The sequence below is a fragment of the Leptopilina boulardi genome, unplaced genomic scaffold (genome assembly GCF_019393585.1).
Source record: "Leptopilina boulardi isolate dan_hultmark-lab unplaced genomic scaffold, ZJU_Lbou_2.1 LbouV2_123, whole genome shotgun sequence".
In the NCBI taxonomy this organism is placed as follows: Eukaryota; Metazoa; Arthropoda; class Insecta; order Hymenoptera; family Figitidae; genus Leptopilina; species Leptopilina boulardi.
In genome coordinates, this window is record NW_026137667.1 from 558,015 (window position 1) to 576,759 (window position 18,745).

Genomic DNA, 18,745 nt, shown 5'->3' on the forward strand with positions numbered 1-18,745 from the left:
ACAATTAACATGATGAACATGCGATGTTCATAATTAACGCTTTCTCCAGTAATATTGTTCTTAGTATGTATATTTCAAGTAGCTATAGTTTATTTTCAGGTGAATTTAGCTGCTGATTGAACAGCTAATCATACAAATTCCTTACGAATTACAGTTTTGTACACTTTGTTTACTTAGCATAAGGTTTTGAAATACAGTAAGGATTATTTCAAATAAAAAACTTTAATCCTTATGTAAATGAACATAAGGAACATATTGCTTGGTTTAAACTGATGCTTACTGTATGTTCAAAACATGTCTCAGTAAAACGTCCCATATCTATTATTCATTAGTGTACTGACTAAACTTGACATCGCTTCTTGGTACAAACATCAATGGCATATTACATTATCAAAAATGTCTTCCATTCTAAAATAAAAACAAAGAACAGCATAACTAATTTTTGCTTTAACATCTGCAGGAAAAATGCCATTTATCTTGCATACATAAAAGATGTGTCAAAATTAATTTTTTCGTACCATTAAAGTGTAAAAGTATGCATCATAGTTATTTATAACACACGTGCGTAAAATTAACTATTACACGAGTATGTAATGTTTGCAGTTTATAAATCACATGAGTAAAATTAACTTTTTCGCACGTGCATTATACAATATTATTTGCAATACCCATCTCTAAAGTAAAAGTAGGAAAAATCAAATAAACAATAACCAATTAAGGCACTGAGATACCATGTAAAAAAAGCTTGTCTGCTTTATGAACTACATAGGTTGTTTTTCGACAGAAAAAAAAATTAAGAATATTTAAGATGCCAAAAAAATTTCATAGTTCTATAAAAGTTTTAAATATGCACTTAAATTAACTTTTTTCTGATTTTACAATTCCTCATTAATATTACAAAACACCCTTTTTGCATTCTTTTGGCACTTTTTTTAAAACTATTTTCCTGTATTTTCATCGTATATGAATAAACTAGAATCATGTTCAAAATATATTTTTAAATAATTATAAATTTAAAAAAAAATGTTTCTCTCTCAAAAATAATAAATAAATATCCATTCTTTTTCTTTAGAGATGTTATACACAAAGTATCGCATATAAACCACTTATGAAAATAACATTTTCAGTCTCCTACGGAAAACGATTTGTTTTCATACTTGGTGCTCAGTGTAAATAAAAATAAATTCTCCCAAAAAAAAAACTATTGATTTTAAGGGAAAATAGTTTTCATTTAAAATAGTTAACCACAAGAAGAAATTTAACACAGGTTCTTATCTCTGAACTCCTCTAAGTGGATCGGGAGTAACGGAAGAATTTCGTACAACTCCTGAACTGTTAACATTTGACGGTAAAATAATGTTACTAGATTGTCCCTGATGATATCCACTTGCGGCAGGAATATGCCTAAAATTTAAAGACATTAAAACACTTTTATTGTATTGTCTTTACAATTTCCTTACTATATTAACTTTATTAGAAGCACTCGCATTTATTATTAATTTTTTTAATTCGTTTTACTCCGTGTATCGTATTTGGTAAATGGGATGGTTGTGCGCATAAGTAAAAATTGAATAACAATAATTCAGAACGAAATATAATTTTTGATAAAAAAAAATGTTTACCTTATTGCCGGGCTTGGTTGAGGAGCAACCAGCGATCCTCTGTGTTGGTATTGATTGTGTGACATGGATGTTCCAGTAGGCGGAGATGGGTCAGGAGGTAAACCATTTTCTAAAGTGGATGCATGACTACTGGAATTTGAATGTGGTAAATAAGCATTGCTCATTCGTGACTCACGACTTCCTCTAGACATCGAAGTTACAGGTGCAGAAGGAACTTCCGAATGTGAAAGATTGGAATGTGATGGATTCACTGAAGGGTGTATGTTGTTAACTATAATTAAGAATACAATATTTTTTTAATTCTTTGGCGGAAACTATAAAATTCTTAATGATAATATACAATTAAATCGAATAAAAATAATGAATTAATAAGACATTTTATGTATAAAAGAATATATTACCTGAATGTGTGTTTGATTGATTCGTCAAAGGGATGGCGAGTCTTGCATTTACAGCCAGTAAGTGATCCCTTCTTTGAAGAAGACTATTTACATGTTCTTCTAGTCTTAAATTTTCTGCCCTCAATTGATGGAGACATGACAGTAGTGAAGCAACTAGAAAAACACATGAAATTAATTTTGGTAAAAACAACTAGATCAAATTATATACATTTAAAAAGAAATATTGGAAATTCTCAAGTACCAAGAAACTTTCTCTCATATACTTACTATCAAAATGTTGAGCTTGTTCCATTAAAAATTGACTGCCTTGTTCCCATTGCCTTTCTAAAAGTTGATCGAGTGTTTGTGGCATTGTTCCACTTGTCAATCCACCAGCACTTGTCACATTAGAATTTGTATTTGCGTTTGAAAAAACTGATGAAAATGATGTTGGCGCCGGTGCTGCTTGACTGGACCTTATCTAAAACAATTAATTTACTACTTTTTAGGAATGTAATAATAGAAATTAGTTAAAATAATTAAACTTGTTGTTGATTTTAGGAATCACAACTTATTATCAGAAGAGTCGCTAAATACATAACATAACTATTTATAATCACTAAAGGTTCTTACAGTTGCTATTACTCGACTGTGTAGTTGTGGTCCAATTAGATTAGTAGTCGAATTATTTGCTTCTGTAAAAATGGAGTGGGCTTCCAATTCTTGCGAGAGCGTGTCAGACATCTTTTGTGCCATTGTAGAGGTGGGATTTAATTGGTTCCCCAGCATGTGTGGAGCACTGACTCCGTTTTGAAATCTAGAAATTAAGAAACTTCCTATTATTTTTGTTGGTACTACAAATGTGATAAGTTTCATTAAAATCAGTTGTAAAATTTTCACAGATTTGACATTATAAAATATTTTCCCTTACAACTTTATTTCCTTTTCTTCTTTTGTGTGATTAGCAAGAGTTGGTGTATTAGATGCTGATGGTGTTGGGGTTGTGGAAGAAGTTCCTGCACCCTTTCGTTTTCTTCTTCCTGGACCATTGCTGCTCATACTTTCAGAACCAGGACTACTGGGTGGTGAATCCTTAACAGTAGGTCCCATGATGCCACCAGAACCTGTTCCCACGCTGCTAAAGTGACCAGTACCCAGCGTGGGACCTTGTATTATTGATGGTATAGGAGCCACCGCCGCTGACGGTGGTGGTGTTTGATGGTTATTTCTACTGGTGCGCTTCGTCGTTGTCACGACTGTAATATTAGATAAAGATGATACTGATGAAACTATTTGAGGAAGAGCTGTTGGTGGTACCGTTGTTGTTACTGGCTGACTACTTGTAGAACCTCGCTTTGGTTTACGTAATTTTTCTTGCTTCTCCGACGATTGAGATCTAAAAGAAGAAAATTCACAAACTTTCAAATTTTTTCATAATTGTTTCTAAAAACAATTGAGTAACATTTTAATTTTTTACGTTAGTTTCATTTATATTTAGGTTGGTTCATCTACTCAATTATGTGCGAAATTCAAATTAATTTAATTCGTAAATTAAAAGGTAATTTTCCAACCGTTCAGGTTCTTTATTTTATAAATATTAACATCAATTGTTATTATTTACTTGAAAAATTAAGCGACAAGACTCACCACAGCAAATATCATTCGATTTCATAAAAAGTTTAAAACTTAAAGTAAATGATTTTAATACTTCTCGAATTTCATACTACAGCATAATAACACTTACTGAATGATTGTCACCATTTGCTGAATAATGAAGAAAAATTGATATTGAATTCTATAAAGTGTGTCTAAAATTATATTATTTACTTGATCAATTATATAACTTATAAGTAAAATGGGAACTGTTATAATAAACATTCAACAAATTGCAATCGACAACAAAGACGCGTTGTTATTAATTACAATAAAAACATAACCTAAAAGGCATATATCACAATCCCACGAAAGGAGATTATCAAATGTATTAAGTATTAATAAATTTTCACTTTCTCTATTATCGAAGGAATATTTTTTTTAAAATGCAACAAATTATATAAGAAAAACATTAAAGAAACGGTAATAAATGACCTCGACTAAATCGATAATCTTAAACACGGAAAATAGTAAGAATTATTAAAAATACACTATTTTTCTAACAATCAGAATACAATTTAAGCTTATCTGTTGTAAATTACAAACTGCACTTTTAATCAAACTTACGTTGAATCAATTATGAATGATTTTTTTCCAATTTTATTGTGAAAATGAACTATATTATATTGAAAATTGTAATTGTACACATAAGAGGTTAGAGCAAATTGCTTGTTTATGCTGAAGCGACGACCATTTTAAATGCTACTCCCAATTCCTTATCTTTGTCGTTCGCATTTACCCTCACTCTAAAATGGACAACAAGGGTGGGGCTGTTCATTGCTTCTTGAAAACGGGAATAAAGATGAGAAAACAATGCCCAGGGTCACAAACAGTGCAATAACCCTAGAACTTAGGCCGTTTCTACAATGGACTGCTTCGAAAACTGTTCAGAGATGGGTATGTATAGTAAAGGTGCTTCCACACCTTGTAAAAAAATAGGATAATAAAATGAAAATTACATTTTTTTGTGATTTTTATATGATTAAAAATATGTTAAAAAAACAGCTGTAAATCACAAAAAAACATTTTTTAAGTTTAATATTTATTATAGGGCCAAAATAACTGAAAACAATCATATGAAACACTTTCGTCTCGAAAATTAAAACTTCTACTTATTATTACTAATAATAGTTTTAAACAATTGGGATTTATATTTATTTAAAAATAGGATCGGCTAGGATTTCAATATACACGCTGGGTTCGAGTACATTTACTTAAAATCTAAATACAACAAAAACCTTATGCTCTAAAAATAAGAATAATTTAACCTAAACGCAATTCTTAAATCTAACCTAAATACTTGAAGAAAATTAAAAATATTTTAAAAAACGATTGGAACTTACCTTGAAATTGATCGTAGTACCCCAGACAGAACACTGTCTTGTCTGAGCTTTTTTCCAATTTTAAACTGAAAAGCTCTCTTAAATATGTCTTGTTTTTTCTTTTCAAACTTTTTTCTAAATTTCTTAGTTTCATGATTTGATTTCTTATAGGTATAAAATACTTAATAAAAAAAGAAACTTACCGAGATCGTTTAGATGGCGTTTCCTCCACGGAGTATTGGTCGCTATTGGGTATTACACTGGTTTTCCCATCAGCATTCGCTGCCGATGTGATCATACTTTGTTGTAATTGTTGATATAAGGTAGATGCACTGGTTATTGTACTTTGTACAGTATTAGGAAGAGATGTTGCTGTCAATGGAACAGAAACAACTATACTATTCGACGAAGTGCTTAATGACTGAGCAGCAATCGGCAACTGATTTTGTGTTATTGACATAATTACAGGAGTAGTAGTTGTTTCTTCTGCTGGTAGAACTGCGTTAGCCATTATTAACGGGCTGTCAGCTTTTAACTGCAATCAAATGTGAATAAAAAACTTTACTGGTAGAATTTCAAAGTTATAATATTTTGTTTGACTTTAACTTAAATTATTAGTCCTTGATAAAAAGAAAAGATTAAAATTAATTACCTTTTTCGTTTGCTCAGATTCCGATATTGTATTTAAATTTGTAGTTTCAGCAAGAGTTGTTTGAACAATATTACTATTGTTAACCTGTTGAACAATAGCATTGGTAGTGACTACCAAAGATCCACTGGTATCTGAATTGACAGATTGATTAGAATTTTCATTACTTAAAGCTGTTGGAGTTCGTGCTCCGGTTTTTCTTTTTTTACTAGTATGATTAGATGTCTTATTAAATGTCGAAGTACCAGACTTTGACTGACTAACATTTTTCTGAATAAGACTTGAATTTGACGCTGATTTAGAAATCGTTGTCGAAGAAAATGAAGCAGCGGTAGTAGGAATACCAGTACTTTCATGACCAAACACACTTTCCGACTGAGTTACAATAGTCTCCACAAAATTCGAAGTTGTAAATTTACTTGAATTTGCAGCATTTTCTTTTGGTGTATTTCTTCCACTACTACTTCTTTCATCCGCAACTCCATTAAGTTCAACACTGGGACTCATATTTTTGTTTTTAATAGAAGCGCCTGACTTTGAATTTGAATTTTTTCGTTTGGCATTGCTTGACGACGACTTAATTGGCGCTTCAGATTCTTTTTCAGGTGATGAATCTGATGATCCATTATCCGCTGGTATTGGTTTATATGGGGGAATAGTTTTGACATTTCCTCCCTTTTTCTAAAAAAATATATACAATTATTTTTGGTCACTGGAAAAAGTTTTCAATATTTATATAATTTAGTTTAATCAACTAACCAATTTTGAATAGTGGTGTTGACAATAACCGCAATATTTCACATTATCAAGATAATTTCCCGCTTCTTCGCATAATAATCCAAGACCCTGGGCACAAGTAACATGAAATTGCTGTCTACATCCAGCTTTATTACATTGCATGCAGGCTCCAACATTTGCTCTACTACCTCTTCCTTGTTCTTCGCAGATATAACATGTCTAGAAATTAAAGAAACATTTTTTAATACCTGATTAAAAGTACTGTCCAATTAGCACCAACAACAAACTATTTTCTATTAAAAATAATTAAATAAAAAATAACCACAAATTTATTTTTCAAAATATTCAAATTTATCTTTTACCTTATTGAATCTTTCTGAAGGAATGAGTTGAAGAATAATGGGCTCCATCGTTGTAACGTTACCAAATCGAACTTCAGGGATGTACAAAGCACATACTACATGAGCCCAACCAGCTTGATCTGTCCTCTTAAGAGCTCCATCTCTACTTGGACATAGTTCACAGCGCTTCAACAAAAATAGTAAAGTTATATGGTATAATTTAAGTTTACATGACATATTATATAGATAATATATTTTAAAAATGACTAAGAAATTTGTTTACCACACGTGCACTGCGCTCTTGCGATTCACATTTTCTGCAATACCAAGGTCCAGTAGGAACAGTAACAATACCATAGCAAGCTAAACAAAAATAAAATTTATTTATTAACAAAACTAAAGTTAGTTAAACTTGACATTTACGTATTTAAAATAAAAAACATTTTCAATTAAAATGTTTTTTTAGTGAAGGTATGAGTAACTTTATTTTTAACCCACCAAATAATTAAAAATTGCCTTTGATTAATGATTGAAAAATCCTTATGAGGAACGATTGTTAAATATTAGGTTATGTTGTCAAAATTGTAATTTCTTATTAAAATGCAACTTTGAAGGGTTGAAAATGTTAAAAATAAAATTGCTTAATTTGCACTGAAACATATTTAAAGCCTAAATTGTTATTTTATTTAAACATTGTAAAATATGGAGTTGGACTAATTTTTGTTTTGGATTGTTCCTTAAGATGGGAGATTAAATTTCAGTTACCCTGGTGAACAGCGACTGTACACCCTTGGCCATCGCAATACACTAATGGATTTTCAGTCCAACCCCTTTCATCAGAACACACACAGCATCCTCCAAGCATCTCCTTCATACTGCGATCCAGCTTCAGTCGTACCGCAATATGATGTTTGCAAGTAGAGTCAAGTGTATGAGGAATTAATAACAATGATCGTGTTTACGTCTTAATTCTCGCAGGTTCACCTGCTCATCAAGAAGCATCATAAATTCATTTATGTTCTTCGTTCACTTCCAAACAATTTTTCATACGTTCTTCGTTTCAACCATATACAAGCGTCTAACGCGTTTTAATGTCTTTACGAAAACAATGGAAAAATATTACTTATACGGCAATTCTCCTGGGACAAAATTGTCAATCAACAAGATCTATTAGTGATCATTGTTTTCAATTTCGAATCAAATGTAAGTTGAAAATTTTCATAGACACACCATCAATGGGTTTATTATTTACAAAAACACTGCATTTGTTTCACAAAGTCAGCCATCTTCATTTTTCCACCTACACATATAGAAAATCAACTCAATATATATATATATATAATGCCTAGAGTATGTGCTCTAGTTCTCTTTTTTTAATCAATGAACACAGAAAAAGACAGTGTCATTACATGCGTATCCTACGTATAATTACCATTCTTTAAAAAAATTATTTAATGTTGATAATTAATACATGTATGCATTTATTATATTTACATACATGTATGAGGATATCATTAATTTATTTATTTTATATAAATAATATAGTTGACCAAATATGGATACACTTTTATGTCCTTATCTATTCCATGTGTTTCTATAGTAACGTATGGAAAGACAAAAACAGAGATACCTTCTATCCTTTTCTACCTCGTATAAAGCTGGTTCTACAATGGACATTTTTTATATGGACGTGTATGACGTCATCAATTCTTATCTATATGGGTGACGTCATACGATTCCTTCACGTCAACGTTGTTGTGAGATGAGCTTAACCCCAAGTTTAAACTGTTTTCATGAAACATTATGGTGGGGGGGATTAATACTTTAAGTTTAATAAATAGAATATTTATATTTAATTGTTTAATTAAGTTGAATACTTTTCATCATTAAATAACTTTATAAACTATATATTTATTTATATAGAAATTGAAAAACTGAAAGAAACTCTGAAAAGTGTTTAGAAATTTATCAAATTAACGCATGCGCATAAACTCAGAATCTAACTTGTTAATTGACCGTTATAAAAGTACGCCGCTTTTTAGCACTTTTTAGCTTGCTTGCGCTTTATAAATGTGTTTTTCAGTATATGACGAAATGATTTCGTATAATCGAGTGTAATAATTGAAAAAGTTTAATTAAAAAAAAAAGAACACAACTGTCTCATGTAAGTTATCAGTTATTTAGAAGCAAATGAAAACAAAAATCATCAGAATACACTGCTAAAGTGAGGAAAGCCTTTCGTCGTTTTGTGTGATAGAGAACAGATTTTTACTCGTGAAACTAGAAACAAGTGGGAAAGTCACAGATTTTTCTCTAAATTTTTTCTTTTTTTGTTTTTGATTGTGTGTCATTAAACCTACAGTCAAAAATGTCGTTAGACAATCTAAGTGATTCGGAATTGCGGAAAAAACTCGTTGAACATGGATTTCCCGCCGGTCCAGTCACGCAAACAACAAGAAATATTCTTCTCAAGAAATTGAAAAGTCTAATTGAAGCAAAAGGCGGTGGTGGTGCATCGAGACATTCGCTAGCGGCAAGGTAACCTCTTATTTGCACACATTTCTAACATACTAAATAAGATTTTCACATAATTTGGATCCTTTATCCTTATTCTTCAATTTACTGTCTGACATTTTTTTTATTTAGCGAAAATAAACAATTTATGTATATTTTAAAATAAAGGTACAGCAGTGATGAAACAGATGAAGATTTAGCAGTATCGACAAATAGAAAAAAGAAAGCTACAGCAGCAGCACGAAGACAAACATTAGCAAATCCAATGCCACCGCCGTTGACAACATCAGTTGTTTCCAGTATATCAAGTACGTCTAAATCGCCAGTAAAGAAAAAAGAGAAATCGTCACGAAATTCCGAGTCCGCCGACTCGGAATTTGATCATGTTCCATCTGTCTCAACAAGTCGAAGTAATAAAAAACCCGAGCAACCTAAATTGGTTAAAACTTACAAATTTACACCAATAAATGATGGATTAGAGACAGGTTCTGATTCAGATATGCCTGACGAGCCTGAAAAAGTTATACATGCACCTAAATTTGGTGAAACTGCACGATCATATGAACCTAAAATTCAAAATCAAAGTATTCCAGATCTTGTTTTACCTTCAAAACCATTATCAACATCAGTACATGAAAGTAAAACAAAACCAGTATATATAACAAAAGATGACAAATTTTCAACTCCTCAATTTAAAAATTCAAGTCCCATCGTGTCAAATAGAGGAGATTTTACAAAAGATTATGGAAATACTAGCGGCAATAAAAATGATGTTCTTGCTAATTTTGAAACACCGTATTTATCGGAATTTACCAGAAGATTGAGTTCGCGAAATTCTATAAATGTTCCTTCAGTTTCTAAATTTTCTCCTAAAAGTAAGTTCTTAAAATCCTTCTATTCATTTTATTTTGTAAATTTGTAATTGATAAAATTATTTAATGGTTTATTACAGGTCCATTATATCGACAAACAAATACTACACCAGAAGTTACAGAATCAGACACAAATGGTCATTATTCTTCTTCTTCAAGGCCTATTTATCCTTCAACTTCAAGGTACATTTTAATTTTCTATTAATCCATGTGTATTAAATATTAATTAAATTATTTATATTTTAATTTTATTAGATACATAACTTCAATCATGGATAGATCTAGAGAAATGGTTAAAAGAAATGTTAAACCAACAGCAAAAACAAAGGACGAAATGAGAAACAACCAAAATATTGTATCAATGATTCTAGTAATAGTATTGGCCCTATTTTTTGGAGTTTTAGCAATTGTTTACCTTGGTCTCGGCGGTAAAAACGACACTGTCCCATCACTTTCTGCTGGTAGGTATTCAGCATAAGCACTTTTATATGATAATAAACTACATTAATTGAATTCAATTTTTTTTTCACATAAAAGTTTAATTTTTGCTAATATTTCATAATAAAAGTTTGAATTAAAAAAACAATTCTTCTATAATGATTTATTGATGTTAAATCTACTAATTTACTACTAATATGCTCTAAATAATTGAGCAATATTAATGAACTTATTTTATATATATATATATTAAAAATTACAAATAATTTTCATACAAATAGTATTTTACTTAAAAATGTGTAGACATTATATTATACAAATGTGCCTGATTAAATGTAATTTTAATTCATTTATTGGATTTTTTATAATATATTTTTAATAACATATTAACCAGAAAAAAGAATTTTAACGGAATATTCTCTTTTTGAAAGTTACATTTTTTATTTTAATAAAAACATTTTAAAGAAAACGAATAGGTACCAATTAATAAAATCAGTGAAAATGTATTGTTAATACATTTATTATGTTATATAAAAATTGTCAACTATAAACCAATCTTAAAATATGTACTTTTCTCATTTGAACAATAAAGATTTTATATTAGAGAATTTTACATTTAAAAATTTATTTCACCCTCCTTGCTTTCGATAATAAACATTTTTGTTTGTTTTAACAAATAATATTTATATAAAACTTATAAAATACATTAATTTATTGTTCGAATAGTAGATGTAATTTTTTTAATACAAAAATCAATAAATGTTAAACATTAATATTATGTAAATTGTAATTTTTAGATAGCAACGTTCCTCTTTGCGTTTCGGATCTTCAAAATCAAAATCACCCCAAAGTGAATTGCGTTCTAGAGGAAAATGTTGGAAATGTATTTGATTTACTTGAAAAACTACAGCAAATTTTAATGCAAAAAGCAGTTTCAGCAATTTGTGATGATTCGAATGTTAAACCTTATCTTACTGACGATGATGTCGTTAAAATATTTAAAAGCCATAAAGTGGTAAGTGAAGATATTTCTTTAAATTAAATAAAAAAAAAAAAAAAAAACTTAAAAATTAATTTTTTTCTAAATATTTTTCTAGACGGAATTTGAAGTCAAAGAAGATTTGCACAATGCTGAAATTTTGATATTATCAAATCCAAAATGGGGAATGTCGCTTATTGAAATTGATCAAGAAAATAATGGATTGACACAAATTGTAGATACAATGGTAATTTTAAAAAATATGAAATATTTAAAAGAAAATTGCTTACTACATGTATTAAACAATTATATTACTAATTTCAGGAGAAATTATTTTCAGTTCGTGTAGAAGGAAAACTTGGTGTACAAATAATGAATCCCGCTTTACCAATGCAATGTCTGATTAAAAGAAAAGTTTTCACTTTATTTTCATCGATGCTTGTTGTAGCTTTTAGTAAGTTCAAAAATTATTTGTCTTTTTGAATTATATTTTTGTTATGCCAGTTGTTTTGATAAACTTCTTTTTTAGGTGCATTACTTTTAATCGGTGGGCATAAATTAACAACATGGTATATGCAACAAAAAAAGAAAACCGAGAAGGAAGTTTTTCAACTTGTCAGTGAAATAATCAGTATGGTGGAGATAAATCATCAAAATTCTGCAACAAGTAGTCCCGGTGGTACACAAGAAAGTTATCTTGCTATAAATCATGTACGAGATAATCTTATTCCACCGAAAAATCGTAAAAAATTGTCTGCTACATGGGAAAAAGCTGTGAAATTTTTAGATGAAAATGAATCAAGGTAGATTTAAAAAAAAAGTTAAGCAATTTTTTTAAAATTCATAATGAATAAATTTTTTTTTTCAGAATTCGTAGAGAAGTTCAGCAAGTTGCAGGAGAGGAATATCATGTTTGGCGATGGTTGCCAAGTAGTAATTTAAATACTTCGAATACACAAAATTCAAGTATGCAGAAAAAAACAAAAGTTTGGCAAGGACAAGCATTTGAAACAATGGAAGGATCTGTGAATAGTCCATTGAGTTCACCAACACCTTGTCTTAAAATAAGAAACATGTTTAAATTAGACGGCGAATTCGAAGATGACTGGGAAACAAAAGTAAAAGATGCTATACTTGAAAAATGCGGAGAAGGAGTAAATATTTTTCACATTAATGTTGATCGTGGTAGTCGTGAAGGTTGTGTTTACATGAAATGCATGTCCAAAGAAGATGCTGGAAAGGCGTACAGAGCATTGCATGGTTGTTGGTACGATGGTGAGTCACTATAAAATTATTTTAAATATTTTTAGTTTTGTAATTTAAAAACAAAAAAAAATTCTCAAACACTTGTAAATTTGATATTCCAGGACGTTTGGTTACTGTCAAATATTTGAGATTAGAAAGATATCATGAACGATTCCCAGATGCTGTATATTTTACCACTCCATTAAAGCCAAGTAACAATCAACGACTCTCATTGCAGTCAAATTATTGGCAAACACCATTGGAGGCAAACTGAGCAAACAAGTACTTTTGGATCATATTATGTTGGGTGCCATAAAACAAATGTTTTTATTTAAAAAAAAGAAAAAACAAATTACCTGACTAAGTGAAAATATTATACGTAAGTCTTTATTTGTACTTGAATCTAAAGAAATGTGTGTGTTATTCACAATTTTATAACAGCAATTAATTGATATGCTGATGACAAGTGCTAATCCTTTTTAGTTTCATAAGGTAAATATTTACAAAACTCTTTTTTTTTGAATCGTTATTTTTTCTTAATTTATATAATACTAAAAGTCGAAAATAATTGTTTTTCATGTAAAGTAAAAATAAGGCGTTGTAAAACAAAGACAAATTTAAATGAATTTAATTTTTTTTCTGTGTTACTTACATTTATATTTCTTATTTAGATATTTGCTTTCAAAAATTTTTGGTTCCTAGCACCATTTGTATAATTGACAGTATTAAGTTGACATGACTATAAGCATTTTAAATGCTATATATTTGGTTTAGTATTTAAAAAAAACTTCTTAATTTGGTTTTCATATTTGAGTCATTATTATCCGTTTCTTTGTAACCAGTTATACACCTGTTAAATAACTCGTTAATTGTACATCAGCAAAAAAAATTTAAATATTGCTGATTGTAAGCTGTAAATACTTTAAATATTTAGATTTTATTATCATCTCTATTACGGATAAAAAAATAAATTAATTTAGTAGTACATAAAACACTATTTTTTCTATTAAATTCTGTTAATTTTATGTTTTATCATATTTTTAAAATCCAAGTAATTAAATAATGGTTTATGTCAATTAGAAAAAAATTTAATTCCTTATTTTCTTTTGTAGAACTTATTTTTTAATAAGTCTAATAATATTTTCCTAATTTATTAGCAACTGTAATATTATTTCCAAAATTGAAGGAATTTTTACTTCATTTTATTAGAAACTAGAGGTACATTTTAAAAAAATGCATCCTATTCAATGAAGCACAATATAAGTTACCATGGAAATTTGCGAGGTCATACATAGCAGTTTAAATGAATCGATCATATTATTTTTCGCGCATTGTCAGTATTAATCGACGTGATCTAACAATACGATGTAGCCAACAATCATACCTTTGGTATAAAGATCGACGCACCGATGTCTTATAAAAACATTGTCACAAAACGTAATTATAATACTATTTTCTTTAAGCAAAAAAATGTGATTTGTTTGTAGAGTAGAAGACTTGTTTCTATTTTAAAAATTGCTGATTTTGTTTATATTAATTGTTTTCATTCCTTAATACAATTTTTTTATCTTTTTTGTATAATAAAAATAAAAGTACAATTTTTAAAATTCTAAATATTTACAAAATATTAATAAAATAATAAACTTTTTTTTGAATATTCATTAAATTATTTTTAAAAATTGGTTTTAATATTAAATTAAACAATTGTATTAGATAGTATTTTTTTATTAGTTTAGTAAGATAGGAGACAAATAGGGATTTGAAGGATAAAACTAAGACAAAGGTCAATTTTAAAAACTTTTCTTTATTCCTTGGGATATAGTCATTCTATGCGTCAGTCGGTGAAAGATAATTTGTTAGTGCACTGAGATTTGGACGAGCTTTAAATCTCTTTTGATACATAATTGGATTCCTCTTACGCAGTGAGGCCATTTAAAAAGATGTCTGTAGGAGTCATGGAAACTGTCATGGGAAAAAGTGGAATCATGGAAGCTGCTGCTCAAGTTGTTACAGGACAGGTAAAATTATTTTTTATCAAATAAGAAATTAAACAATTATTTTTCTTAATTTAAGAGAATATAGTATATAAAAACTGTTTATTTATTTTTATTTAGCTATAATTAATTACTTGCTATCAATTTATTATTTTCTTTTAAAATTACTTTCTTTGACTTCTAACAAAAGATGCTTGTAATTTTTTATCTTAATCAGTGAATGTTTCATAATTTATTATTAGTCATCAATAATAATTTTATCACTTTACTCTAGACAATGAACTTATTTATTTTGAAATGTTTATTGCAAAACTAGTTTGTTTAAAAATGAAAAAAGGTAAAAAAAAAAAAAATGACGAATTTTACAAAAGAAACTCGAAAAAGAGATGAGTTAAAAAATAAAAACAACTTAGGCACATGTGACTTTTTTACTTAATTTATATTTTTCATTTACAAATTTTATAAATACATTTTCATTCAATTTTTTTTTTTAAATAACAAATAGCAAATCTTTTCACTTTGCACGACAGATCATTCTTATGAATGATATATTTAGAATTTTTGTCATGGTTACTCTAGTTAAATTCATTATCATTTGACATAAGTTGTATTAAAAACAAAATGAATCGATCAATAAAAGAATGTCATCAAACATTTTTATTATACAAAGTGTCCTATTTTTTCCACTTCTTATAAAATTATTTAAAAGCTGTTACTTTTATTACTATTTGCTATATATTAAATAAAGCCCTGGCCTCCTTCCACCCTTAAACTAGACTTTATTCTATGGACAATCTGATGGTATAGAATCAAATCTAAATTTTACTTCAGTTAGTTACAATTCTCCATCGCAACAAATCACATTACTCTTTATAGTAATTAAAAAAATATTGTTAAAAAATAAATATTCCAATTGAAAGGATTTCCCGTTTATGCAAATGCTCGGAATGGAATGAAAATAGATTTTCAAAATTAATTTCTTTTGAAAAGTATAATTTTCATACTTTTTTAGTGAATAGAAAATAAATATAACAAAGCATTTATTTATAACAATGACTCGTACCCCTCGCCGTGTTCCATCGTCATCAACAAAACCAGTGACTTTTGGCCAACCAGTAACTCATAGCAATAATGAAGAGGATTTTGAAAATAATTTACGAGTTTCGCGATCTAATAGAGAACCAATAACTTCATACAGTCATTATAGTGCGGTTCAATTTCAAAGAGAATTTAATAATCGCTATAATACACCTTTTGTTGTTGAATATCCTATTGCTTCTGAAACTGTAAATCAGGTTATTAAAAAAGTATGTATAAATATTTAGTTAATGAATAACTTTAAAAAAAAAATTGTTCAATTTACTCCAAAATAATTTTTTTTCGCAATGATCATTTGACAAAAGAAAAATTTTCTCATTTAAAATTTTTTTTACATTTATATTTATTTCTATTATAGCTTTCATTAATTCATTAATTTCTATAGAATTAAATTTAATTAAGTTTTTACTAAATTTATTCACGAATTTAATATAATTATGAAAATCTACTTTTATTTTAGCCTAAATCCTGGGACGTAAATCGATATGCAACAAAAAAAACAATTGCTCAAGGGATGCTAGATATTGCCTTACTTACAACTAATGCATCTCAACTTAAATTTATACTTCAGGTAATTATTATGAAAAATTACTTTGTTTATAAAGTTGAAAAAAAAATATTTTGTAGTGTTATTTATAAATATTTTTGTTTAGGTTGGAAGTCAACACGAATTTTATACATTAATGCTGACACTGATTGGTATTTCAATTAGTTTACAGGTAAATATAAAAATATTCCCTGAATTGTAAATAATAATTATTCTATTATTAACTACAAATAGATTTTATTGTTAATATTACATATTTTTATACTCCTTTGTGGAGAAAAAAGAAGAAAACGTCTATAGACAACCTAGATAAGTTGCCTTTTATATTCATATAGTATTTGTACCCTTTTTTCTATGTTAATGTCAGAATCAATAATTTAAAGTTTATTAATTTTATCATTGACATTTTGGCCTCGTAATACTTTAAAAACATTTTTAAATATAATAATAATTTAGAAGAATTAAAAGTTTTAGATGTATATTTTCTTTAAATTATAAATTCAATAAATATTAAATAAAAATCATGAAAACTTTTAAAACTTGACTTATTTATTATTTAATTAATTAAAAATATATTAAAATTTCGTACTTTGTATGATTAAAAATCTAGTCAGTCATATCTTTGTTATTTTTGTTTATAGCTTCTTCAAGGTGTTCTTTGTGTATTATTAGGATCGAGCTTTGATATAAACAAAGAAAATCATCAACGAAGAGCAAATTTATGGAACGATATTTGCATGTCAATGATGGTTTTGACAGTCGCCGTCAATGTAATATTATCTGCATTTGAAATGCGTGACACAAATCATATTGAATATAGATCAATCAAGAACGCTATTCCAATGGAAGAAGAAAAAGCGTAAAAAAAATTGTAAATAAATAAATTTCTTAAAATTCTTTTATATCTGCAATTAAATAATATTAATAATAATAAGTTAAATATCTGTATATCACTAAATTTTACAGAAAATGAAGTATTTGAATTTTCAATATTGAAAATAACAAAATTTTACATCTATAGGAATAAAATAATTTTTTTTATATTTTACAAATAGAATTAATTAAAATGATTTTTTTCTTAAATTTTATGATATAATTTTATTAAATTAAAAACATTTATATACAACAGAAATTGTACTGGGTCATAATAGACCTAAACAAATTGTAATTAATATATTGAATAAAATATAAGGTGCGACAATCAATAAAAATTATTAAGTGTTTTATTAATTTAATATATAGCATTCATTTTTTTCCACCTGTAAAAACAATAATTACTTTATTATTCTCAAATTTAATTAATTTTTACTTTAGTATTTTATCAAATTGTCGTTAGTATAATTATTACTTTAAATTTATGTTAAATGGCAATTTTTGTCACTGGATTCATTTCTTGAGAAACTTTAAGTAGTTATATTATTATTATTATTATCGTCATCTTTCTTTTGTATATAAATTACATAATTTCTCCTCAAAACGAACTGAAAATATTCGTTATTCTTATTTTTAGTATAAAAAGTCAAAAAATATAAAACTAGTTGAAAAAATTGTTTAAAAAAATGTAATTTTGTATAAATATTTTCTGTCTTACCCTTTTTTGTGCCTTTCTTTCCAGCATCAGCATGTTCATTTGATTTGGATTGTGAAGATTTTCCACCAGAAGAGCCTCCTGAAGATCCCTTTCCTCCTCCACTAGTTCCTTGTTTTTGCTGTAAAAATTTTAAATGTTTTAAAAAAATTACATAAAAGGATATAAATAACTAATGTTTACATTTAAACACTTACATTTCCACCTTTATTGTTTCCACCTATAAATATAAATAGTCTACCTTTCATCAATCGCATATATTATAAATTGTCAAATGCGTAAAAAGTTACATAACAAATTTAAATTCGATTACAATAAAATAGTTCTTTGATATAATGAGAATAATTTTGAATAATTATATTTTGTTATAAAAGTTTTACTTTCCAATAATAATTTTATTGTAATTTAAACTTTTTCAAATGAATTGGATAAATGTTCACAAACAATATTCCTTTTTAAATGTTTTTCTCAATTTCATGATATATTATTAAAAGCTCAACTTGACAATGAAACGTAATAAAATATTCTAAATATACTTACCTTTACCCTTGGCCATGATAATGAAATAATTAACAAAGAATTTAGGAGTAATTCAAAACAAAACAAAAAAAACCGTATAATTAAACTTTAGTGATTAAACGTTCAAGACACACGAAATAACGGAAGTAACTGATGCAATAGAAAAATATTTAACTCTTCATTTGTTTTGCAATATCTTCAAATGTTCTTTTCTGGGCGGTCTCAAAAATATTAACTTCTTTACCG

General features: G+C 27.8%; 4 protein-coding genes across 7 annotated transcripts; 2 read left to right on the forward strand and 2 right to left on the reverse strand.

Moving 5' to 3' along the window:
- Positions 1 to 52: 52 nt before the first annotated feature.
- LOC127291034 (zinc finger protein zfp-1-like) lies at positions 53 to 8,018 on the reverse strand. Its single transcript, XM_051319924.1, has 12 exons — positions 7,471 to 8,018; positions 6,989 to 7,068; positions 6,727 to 6,891; positions 6,386 to 6,583; positions 5,630 to 6,307; positions 5,181 to 5,512; positions 2,934 to 3,398; positions 2,636 to 2,819; positions 2,291 to 2,483; positions 2,024 to 2,176; positions 1,623 to 1,893; positions 53 to 1,404 (listed from the first exon to the last, which is right to left on the reverse strand). The coding sequence occupies exons 1-12, from the start codon at positions 7,577 to 7,579 to the stop codon at positions 1,272 to 1,274; spliced, it is 2,961 nt and encodes a 986-aa protein (XP_051175881.1). The 5' UTR covers positions 7,580 to 8,018; the 3' UTR covers positions 53 to 1,271.
- A 621-nt stretch (positions 8,019 to 8,639) lies between these two features.
- Positions 8,640 to 13,400, forward strand: LOC127291040 (inner nuclear membrane protein Man1). The gene is made up of 10 exons (XM_051319938.1): positions 8,640 to 9,243; positions 9,388 to 10,094; positions 10,172 to 10,274; positions 10,347 to 10,552; positions 11,327 to 11,544; positions 11,627 to 11,755; positions 11,833 to 11,962; positions 12,038 to 12,311; positions 12,377 to 12,783; positions 12,876 to 13,400. Exons 1-10 carry the CDS (start codon positions 9,074 to 9,076, stop codon positions 13,025 to 13,027), a joined length of 2,496 nt encoding a protein of 831 aa, XP_051175895.1. The 5' UTR covers positions 8,640 to 9,073; the 3' UTR covers positions 13,028 to 13,400.
- A 143-nt stretch (positions 13,401 to 13,543) lies between these two features.
- On the forward strand, positions 13,544 to 17,451 carry LOC127291043 (ninjurin-2-like). 3 transcript variants are annotated; one of them, XM_051319942.1, is made up of 5 exons: positions 13,544 to 14,190; positions 14,576 to 14,771; positions 16,306 to 16,416; positions 16,499 to 16,564; positions 17,034 to 17,451. In XM_051319942.1, exons 2-5 carry the CDS (start codon positions 14,694 to 14,696, stop codon positions 17,253 to 17,255), a joined length of 477 nt encoding a protein of 158 aa, XP_051175899.1. In that variant the 5' UTR covers positions 13,544 to 14,190; positions 14,576 to 14,693; the 3' UTR covers positions 17,256 to 17,451. The 3 variants fall into 3 exon arrangements, with proteins under 3 accessions (XP_051175899.1, XP_051175898.1, XP_051175897.1); XM_051319941.1 differs by having other exon boundaries at positions 14,677 to 14,771; XM_051319940.1 differs by lacking the exons at positions 13,544 to 14,190; positions 14,576 to 14,771 and adding an exon at positions 15,297 to 16,054.
- Positions 17,452 to 17,585: 134 nt separating this feature from the next.
- LOC127291044 (uncharacterized) lies at positions 17,586 to 18,745 on the reverse strand. 2 transcript variants are annotated; one of them, XM_051319943.1, is made up of 4 exons: positions 18,521 to 18,745; positions 18,178 to 18,200; positions 17,984 to 18,101; positions 17,586 to 17,873 (listed from the first exon to the last, which is right to left on the reverse strand). In XM_051319943.1, exons 1-4 carry the CDS (start codon positions 18,534 to 18,536, stop codon positions 17,827 to 17,829), a joined length of 204 nt encoding a protein of 67 aa, XP_051175900.1. In that variant the 5' UTR covers positions 18,537 to 18,745; the 3' UTR covers positions 17,586 to 17,826. The 2 variants fall into 2 exon arrangements, with proteins under 2 accessions (XP_051175900.1, XP_051175902.1); XM_051319945.1 differs by having other exon boundaries at positions 17,586 to 17,651; positions 18,521 to 18,736.